Source organism: Rhinopithecus bieti, unplaced genomic scaffold (assembly GCF_001698545.2).
Source record: "Rhinopithecus bieti isolate Rb0 unplaced genomic scaffold, ASM169854v2 scaffold_2254, whole genome shotgun sequence".
Classification (NCBI taxonomy): Eukaryota; Metazoa; Chordata; class Mammalia; order Primates; family Cercopithecidae; genus Rhinopithecus; species Rhinopithecus bieti.
In genome coordinates, this window is record NW_016803982.1 from 410,755 (window position 1) to 420,055 (window position 9,301).

General features: G+C 40.8%; 1 protein-coding gene across 4 annotated transcripts; it reads left to right on the forward strand.

The window, feature by feature from the left end:
- The first annotated feature begins 231 nt into the window (after nt 1–231).
- TEX30 (testis expressed 30) lies at nt 232–8,024 on the forward strand. 4 transcript variants are annotated; one of them, XM_017861526.1, is made up of 6 exons: nt 233–371; nt 4,078–4,152; nt 4,623–4,853; nt 5,853–5,904; nt 6,665–6,870; nt 7,561–8,024. In XM_017861526.1, the coding sequence occupies exons 2-6, from the start codon at nt 4,138–4,140 to the stop codon at nt 7,738–7,740; spliced, it is 684 nt and encodes a 227-aa protein (XP_017717015.1). In that variant the 5' UTR covers nt 233–371; nt 4,078–4,137; the 3' UTR covers nt 7,741–8,024. The 4 variants fall into 4 exon arrangements, with proteins under 4 accessions (XP_017717007.1, XP_017717015.1, XP_017717034.1 ...); XM_017861535.1 differs by lacking the exon at nt 233–371 and adding an exon at nt 2,048–2,311; XM_017861518.1 differs by lacking the exon at nt 4,078–4,152 and having other exon boundaries at nt 232–371.
- Nucleotides 8,025–9,301: the final 1,277 nt, after the last annotated feature.

Below are 9,301 nucleotides of genomic sequence, written 5' to 3' on the forward strand. Positions count from 1 at the left end.
GCTGATCGCGCCTCGGAATGGAGTGGTGGCTGGGATGAGGAAAAGCCCCGAGTGGAGCAATCCTGGGGGATGCGGAAACTGGGGCTGACTTTCCAGCCGTCTGCGTGCTGCTGAGGCAGAGGCCACCCTGGCGCCTTCCTCCGGCTCTGCCAGTCAGCGCGTACCGCCCCAGGATGTGGCGGGCTGGGAGACTCACGCTCCCGACGTGCTCTGCGGCCCGGCCCGCGCACCCGGGGGCGTGGCCTGCGCGCGCGTGCGTCGTAGACGATCGCTGTGGCGGGGCAGGCGAAGCGGTCGCTTCGAGCGCGCTAGTCAGCTCCCTGAAGGGAGTGACGGAGGTTGGGTGCCCGCGGCCACTTTTGCCTTCCCGGGTAAGTGCGGCGGTGGCGGTTGGCGCCGCCGTCTGAGGGGCGGCTTCCTGGGAGACGAGACGGGGAGAGCACCCGGCAGGCCCGCCTGAGGCGTTTGAGGCTCGCGGGCGTCGCTCCTCAGGCGCGGTTGGTCCGAGCCAGGAGGCGTTCCGTTAAGTTCGGTGCCCGCGGGCACCAGCCGGTGGGGTCTTCGTCGGCTTTGCCGGGTAGGAGGGCGGAGTGTGGGGTTGGTACGGACAGGGAGAGCCGGACGGGGCCAACCTGGACCGCGTCAGCGAGTCCCGGGTGACTGGCTCGAAGCAGCCTCCGAGTTGAGAGGGGTCGTCCGGGGCGGTCGGCGGGGCAGCCCCGGTAGCGCGCATTTGCTGAGGGAACGGATCCCGTGCCCGAGCGCCGCCGAGCCCCGCACGCCTGTGAGACCCGCTTTGAATTTTCTCTCCATGTTTGCTGCGGTTGTTGAGCCGACCCTCTGTAAGACTCGGACTCAACGTTTTTGTTTGCCGCACGACAGCCAACGTAATGCTGTGGACGTAACAGGGCACGAACGTTTGTAACAGAAAGTTGAAGGGGCTGTGGCGTTGGAGGTGATCGCCCAGCCCTTTGAGTAGGAGTTGTCCTAGAACTCCGCCGACCGCCCAGCCGGTGGAGCCGGCGCTCCGGACGCCACCAGCGCTGGCGTTTCGTGGGCGCAGCACCTCTAGCCGGTCATCTTCATCGCCATTGAGGGCACTGAGGCCAGGCCAGTCTTGAAACCCTGCCCTCTCTGAACTTAAAGCCAGAGATGAAAACCCAGACGACAGTGGCCCGGCGCAATGGCTCACACCTGTAATCCCAACGCGATGGGAGGCCGAGGCGGGTGGATCACCTGAGGTCAGGAGTTCAAAACCAGCCTGGCCAACATGGTGAAGCCCTGTCTCTACTAAAAATACGAAAATTAGCCGGGCGTGGTGGCGCACGTCTGTAATCCCAGCTACTCGAGAGGCTGAGGCTGGAGAATTGTTTGAACCCAGGAGGCGGAGGTTGCAGTTCGCCGAGATCGCGCCATTGCATACCAGCCTGGCGAACAGAGCAAGACTCTGTCTCAAAAAAACACACCCAGACGACCTAGAGCAGATTGCTTGGGGATTGTATCATGGGGCATTTTCCGTGTTTCTGAAGAAAAGCAGCATGTGTGCACCAGCCGTGAAGAACACACTGTGCATCGTGAACTCTGAAAAATAGTAAAGCAGACCGGGAGGTGGCAAACGCCTTGGGATCCTAACGGTTTGGGAGGCCAAGGCAGGGGGTGTCGCTTGAGCCCGGGAGTTCAAGACCGGCCTGCGAAACACAGGGAGACCCTCGTCTCTACAAAAACATTTTAAAATAATTAGCGGGCGTGGTGGTGAGCGTCTGTAGTCCCATCTACTCAAGAGGCTGAGGCGAGAGGATCGCTTGAGCTCAGGAGTTCGAGGATGCAGTGAACTTATGATTGCGCCACTGAATTTTCCGGCCTGTCCACCGGACCAAGAACCTGTCTCAAAAAAAAAAAAAGGCTGGGCGCGGTGGCTCAAGCCTGTAATCCTAGCACTTTGGCACTTTGGGAGGCCGAGATGGGTGGATCACTAGTTCAGGAGATCGAGACCATCCTGGCTAATCCGGTGAGACCCCGTCTCTACTAAAAAAAAAAAAAAAAACTACAAAAAAAAAAATAGTGAAGCATTTTAAGTTGATAGTGATTGTTTACGTGCATCTAAATTTACTCCTCCATGAAGTTTCACTAAAATTACATTAAGGGGATTTAAAAACAGAAACAAACCTCCAACAATATAGGAGAATAGGAAAGGAAACACTGGCAATATCTTAGCAAACCCTGTATTAACCACGGAATCTTCAAACTGCATGGAAACTGGCAGCACTGGACAGCTGTAGTACTGGGAATGAAGGTGGTCGTGGTGCAGAAGGTGGGTGTAAGGAGCTTAAACGATTTAGGTGAAATCTGAGAAGCAATTGGATATCCAGATCCCCTTCCCCATTTCACGCTGTTGGCTGACTGCCTTTCCCCTTGTTAGAAGACTGGATGGAGGCTTATTCTCTTGAGAAAGTAAAACAGAGGATCTTTGAACTGAGAAACCCAGGCATAATTATGGGGCTACATGTATGAAGTTAGGGACACTGAAGCTTGAAGTCCTTCATCTCCCTTATCTCACTCAACTTCCAAAACTTTTACAGTCAGATCAGACTAATGCTCTCCAGGCTGAAATAAGAGTATTCTACACGCTCACACACACAGATGGGGAAAGGTACATAATACGTTGGTTATGGTGGTTTCTAGGAAGTGAAAAGAACTTGGTGGCCGGGGGAAGGAGTGTGAGGAAACCTCTGTTTACGTTGTCTTTTAAAACATACCATGTACACACGATACCTATTCAAAAATGAAATGTATTCTTCACCTCAGGCCTATGAAAAAAATATTCTGTAAATTATGAACAAATCCTTTGACGTCTGTTTACATTTTTTAGTGTACCGTGTGCACATGATACCTGTTCAAAAATGAAATGTATTCACCTCAGGAAGTTCTATGAAAAAATTCTGTAAAAAATTATGAACAAACCCTTTGACACAGCGATTCCTTCCCCAGGAATTTATCTTATAAATATACTTACACTCGTGTGAAAATAAGTACAGTGCTATATGGAAGGATAAGTAAGAAGCAGATAATATTGGTTACCTTTGGAGAGGGGATCTGATGGCAAGTCAAAAGTGGAATGAGTGAGACTTTTTCACTACATATTCTTGGTACCTTTTGAACTTTAAACCTTGTTACTGTTACCTATTGAATGAATGAATAAATAAATGTTAATGGGAAAAATGGGTGAGTAATGGAGATCCTAATGTTGATAATATCCTAAACAATACAAGAGCTCTTAACATAGGAAGGAATGCTACATAACAACCCCAAAATTTCAGTGGCTTACATTTCATGCTCATGGATATTCAGATCAGCTGTTGTTTAGGTCTTGGTTAGACTAGTCTGGACTCCAGACTTCAGTTTTGGGTTCAGATCTGTTCCATATGTCTTCATTTTGAGACCCAGGCTGAAAATGCAAAACCACCTAGAGCATGTTTTTCTCATGGCTGAGGGTGAAAGTTCAAGAGGGCTTCTGGAAGTTTGCCACGCCTAAGCTTAGAAGTCACACATTGAAATGTCTACCTACATTCCATTACTTAAAACAAGTTACATAGCCAAGTCCAAAGTAAACAGGGTGAAGACATCTATACTCTGCCTTCTGGCAGCACTGTGAAGTTACATGACAAGGTGTGGATAGGTAGGCTTGGGAACTATAATAATGAAGAAAATGGGTTAATGGAAAGATGTGAAAAATTAGGATAGTTCATTTAGAATGAAGATTCTTACAAAAATGTGTATTTATACATTTTTACATTATCATTTTTTTGCCAAGATACAGCATCCTACTTTGATATGAATTACCTTACAGTTTCCATGTCAAAGTATCACCTTTGTTTTATCTTCTATAACATCTACCAACCCTGCACCTGGCCCTCTAACCAATTCTGAGTGCCCATAGAAAAATGTACATGTAAAGACACCAGATTTTAGGGAAGTAATTCTAAATGTTTATTTTAGCTACTGAATGTGTTCATTCATAGTTTTTGTGTCATATCCATGTCTGCCAACTCACCTTTCACAACAGAATCTTCTTTTCAGGGAGATGTCCTTTGCTTCTCAGATGTAAATGCACTTTAAGTTTGTTATTCAACAGTGAAAATGAGTCATACAGAGGTAATATTTTCGTATGTTCTGCATCTTCAGGGTTCCTGGTTTTTTGTTTGTTTGTAATTATATGGCTTCAGAGTAATCTTATTTTCAACTTTCACTGTGGGAGGCAGTATAGCATAAGTGGTTAAGAGTAAGGAATCTAGAACAGACTGCCCTGAGTTTAAATCCTAGCTAGCGGCTATATAACCTTGGGCAAGTTGCTTAATCTGCTGTGCCTTATCTATAAAATGGGGATAATGATAGTGCTTGCCTCATAGAATTGTTAGAAAGGTGAAATAAGTTAATACATATAAAGCACTTATAATAATACCCAACACAGTAAGCACTTAAATACTATTATTAATATCACTACTTTTTATTTGGAAGCTATGACTTGAATTATGAGCCTCACAGAACAAACATGTATGTGGCTGTTCAGTTGTCTTAATAGGCAAGAAAGTAATTTTTGATCCCTTTATTCTCTTGAATTCCAGGTTAAATTAAAAATACCTTTTGGAAATAAATTACTAGATGCCGTTTGTTTGGTACCTAACAAGAGCTTAACATATGGAATAATTCTTACACATGGAGCATCAGGAGATATGAATCTTCCTCATTTGATGTCACTGGCATCCCATCTTGCATCCCATGGGTTTTTCTGCCTGAGATTTACCTGTAAAGGCCTTAATATTGTACATAGAATTAAGGCATATAAATCAGTTTTGGTAAGAAAATTTCTTTATATTTACTTATAACATAATTCTGTTTGAAATCCTTAATAAATGTAATATAAATTTTATTAGTAGTCATCTGGTTTAATTTAAAAAATCTTTGAATGAGTGTATTCTTAGAAAACTCAGCAGTACCTGAAAGCTTTTTAATGGTCAGATTTCCCTGTCACCAGTTTCCGTGGAGATGAATGCTTACATCATAAATGTTCCTCCGTGATATTGCCAAGGAAACTATGATTTTTCTCAATGGAATTATGTAACTTTAGCACATCATTTTGGCATTCTAGAATATTTTATTTACCATACTATGCATGTACAAATATGATACTGTTTTCTGTATATGTTATTTAGAAACCTTGCTTAAAATCCTGGATAACACTAAAGTTTCACTAAATCAAGCTTGTCCAACCCATGGGCCACATATGGCCCAGGACAGCTTTGAATGTGGCCCAACACAAGTTTGTAAACTTACTTAAAACATTATGACATTTTTTTTTACAATTTTTTTTTTTTTAAGCTCATCAGGTATCATGAGAGTTAGTGTATTTTATGTGTGGCCCAACACAGTTCTTCCACTGTGGCCCAGAGAAACCAAAAGATTGAACACCCCGATCTAAATGCTTTCAAACTTACTAAGTTTTTTAGAACTTTAGATGTTAACATTATCAAATTTGGTATTAGTTGCAAGCCTTTGCTGGCCTTTTTAAAAAATAATTTATTCTCTAAAAATAGTTTAGTGCTTAAATGTTTTAGTAAAGGTAGATTGACTTTTTTTCTTACGTATTTGCCTATATAACCTAACGTGGTTTAATAGTGAAGGCATGACCAGAAGAGGAAGGACTGCTTACCTCTTTTAAGAAGAATCCCTTAAGATTTTCTGGTTATCTTTGCATAGATTTTCATACATTTCAGTAATGATGAGAAGCAATATATCTTGCCTTTCCAGTGGAATATTTTATAGATGAAGAACTGATGATTTTTTTATTTTTCTAGAATTACCTAAAGACATCAGGAGAATACAAACTTGCAGGTGTTTTTCTTGGAGGTAAGTGCAATACTTGTGAATACTTGTTAAGTACCTGTTTTAATATAGGAATAGGTAATGGAGAATTAAAATTAGTTGATCATAGGAAGCTAATTTAATGATTTTTTGTTGTTTTGGTAAGTCACCTTTTTAATGTTAAAGTACTTTATATACTTAGAGCAAACTTGAACCTCATGTATATGTATTATAAGCTGAGCTTCTCTCCTTTTATTCATATCGCTGAATCGTCCTCTTGCATATGATTCCTTTACAATGATTGTCCTTGTCCTTTTAAGTGTTCAGAAAAATAATTGCCTTTTTTTTTTTTTAGCATTTGACTAAAGATCAATTTTAGCTTTTCTTTTCTTTTTTTTTTTTTTGACACGGAGCCTCCACCTCCTCACTGGAGCCTCCACCTCCGGGATTCAAGTGATTCTCCTGCCTCAGCCTCCCAAGTAGCTAGGACTATAGGTGTGCACCACTGTGCCCGGCTAATTTCTGTGTTTTTAGTAGAAATAAGAGTTTTGCCATGTTGGTCAAGCTGGTCTCAAACTCTTGACCTCAGGCAGTCTGCCTACCTAGGCCTCCCAAAGTGCTGCGATTACAGGTATAAGCCACTGCACCTGGCCTGGTATTGCAACTTGTTAATTGCTGCCATTTGGAGTTAATTTGTTGGTAAACATATATGATGAACAGTAAAAGATTCAATTTGCCACACCATCACTGCTACTTTATGTGAAAGTTTATATTTCAAACTGAACTTAATTTTAATTGATTTTAGGTCGTTCAATGGGCTCAAGAGCAGCTGCTTCTGTAATGTGTCACATTGAGCCAGATGATGGTGATGATTTTGTTCGGGGTCTCATTTGTATTTCTTACCCACTGCACCATCCAAAGCAGCAGCATAAACTCAGAGATGAAGACCTCTTTCGTTTAAAAGAGCCTGTACTGTTTGTGTCAGGCTCAGCAGATGAAATGTGTGAAAAGGTGAATTATAACTCAATGTTTGTGTGAATGAAAGAGAATGAAAGAAATATCTTGGGAGCAAGATACTTCGTGCAACAGTCTCTTTTAAAAGTTGCCAATTTGACTAATGCTAGTTTTGTGTCCTGGTTACTCCGTTGCTTTTGAGAACCTAAAAATATAAGTATACTGACAAAATTTGTCTCCCTGGAAATAGAGTTGGTAAATATGACCCTTATTTGGAAAATGAAGGCTTAATATCTGAATCGTCTGATTTGGGGATTACTACACTGTAGATTTTTTAAATCATTTCAATATTCAAGCAGATTGTTTGTTATAAAATTGATTCTTGAGAAAGGGTTGGCAATGTCTACACATTACTAAATATTAGCCCAATATTATGAAACAACGTTGTATTCCCCAGAGCATATAATTTGCTTGGGGAAAAGATTTTTTTGGGAAAAAATTTTTTTATTCCAATTTATTTAACATTAGTAGATGCATGAGTGCTTGATCTGATATTGCTACAGCTGAGAGAAGTGGACTGCCACATTTACAGACATTTCCTCACACGTTCTATTGCCTAGAAAGTTGTCTGTGAGACAGCATTTAGTGAATACTTGGGAATGAATGTCAGTAAAGGCGGGGGAGAGAGGACCTTTTATTAAATATCAACAGAACATTAGTCTAGTATCCTCTTCTTTTTTTCTTTAGAACTTGTTGGAGAAAGTGGCACAGAAAATGCAAGCTCCCCATAAAATCCACTGGATTGAGAAGGCAAATCATTCCATGGCAGTGAAAGGACGGTCGACAAATGATGTTTTCAAAGAAATAAATACACAGATTTTGTTTTGGATCCAAGAAATTACTGAAATGGACAAGAAATGTCATTAGTTAAAAGCCATCTTGAATACACATACAGTTAATTTGATAAAGAAGAGTATGCCTCTCAGCATTGTGAGATATATTTCAAACTAATTTGATGTTCTTTAATGTTCCCTTATTTTTGAAACACGTTTTAAATGTGAAATTAATGTCCTTCACAAAATGTCTTTTGAAAGCACTGTTATAGTTGTATAAAGATGATGTAAAAATATTGAAGGTGGTCTACATATAATTTATTTTCATTAGTATAGTTAAGTTTTGAAAAGAATTAAACATTCGAATTTTGTTACAAAGATGCTTTTGTCTTATTGATACACAACTGAGAAATTTTGCAGAGCAGTGTTATCTTCAGAAAAGGAAATCAAAACATGTTTAGTCAGATTTATAGAATGCACACTTCACCTTTTAATAAATCTCAGTGAAGGGATAGGAGTGGACATATGTTTCGAATATGGGGACCCTGAAGACTTTTTAGAATGACATAAAGATCTTTAATTCAAGAAGTGTTCACTGAAGGCTTATTACAGGCAAACCTCATTGGGTTTGCAAAGATGAGTAAAAACTTAGAGCTTACAACATAGTGTGTGAGGCTGGGCACGGTGGCGTATGCCAGTAATGTGAGCATTTTGGGAGGCTGAGGTGGGTGGATCACTTGAGGCCAGGAGTTTGCGACCATCCTGGCCAACATGGCAAAACCCTGTCTCTACTAAAAATACAAAAATGAGCCAAGTGTGGTGGCACGCATCTATAATCCCATCTACTCAAAGGATGAGGTGGAAGAATTGCTTGAACCCAGGAAGTAGGGGCTGTAGTGAGCCTAGAGCACACCACTGGACTCCAGCCTGGGCAACAGTGAGACTATGTCTCAGAAAAACGACATAGTGTGTAAAATCAATAGACCACTCTGATTAAAGAGAGAAATAATTGTAAATTTGTGGTACTAACATCTTTGCTATATCTAGGCAGTTGGTGCACTTCATTTTGCCTTGGAAATTTCAACTATCACCTGATCTCAAGCTTGAATGGTATTGAGTTATATATAAAAAAAAATGGTTTTTGTATTTCCTGTAAAATTCACAAAAGATGATGAGGCTGATGTTAAATTTAAATAGAAGTTTGTAGTAAGAAATGTTTCTTTATAGTAAATCTTTTGCATATCCTCCCTGCTACTCTTAATGTTAGGCCATTAAAATAGCCTCAAGTGGCCTGGGCAGCTTGCAGATTTTTGAGGCCCCTCATTCCTCCTGCCCTGATGGAATCAGTAGATTTAAAATATTATTTTTCTAAATATGACAAAAGAATGAAAACTTAGGGAATAATGTCTAAATCTTTCATATTATAGAATAAAGTGATGTATAACTATAAAATTTCTGTTACTATGTATAATAGATATTTTTAACTAAGTCATTTCCTGAACCTAAATTTTTAAATATGCTGTATGAGTAAACAATAATTAACATTTGAAATTTTAAAACACTACTAGTATCAAAAGATTATAAACATAAAAAATGTGCAAAGCTATCAAGAAGATAGAATCACTGGTCTGTTAACAACTCTAAGTCACTGAGGA

Excerpts from the sequence above, each read along its gene's own strand:
- TEX30 (XM_017861526.1), top strand. Across the intron at positions 4,854-5,852 it reads AGGCATATAAATCAGTTTTG|AATTACCTAAAGACATCAGG; the intron begins GTAAGAAAATTT and ends TTATTTTTCTAG. Across the intron at positions 6,871-7,560 it reads CAGATGAAATGTGTGAAAAG|AACTTGTTGGAGAAAGTGGC; the intron begins GTGAATTATAAC and ends TTTTTTCTTTAG.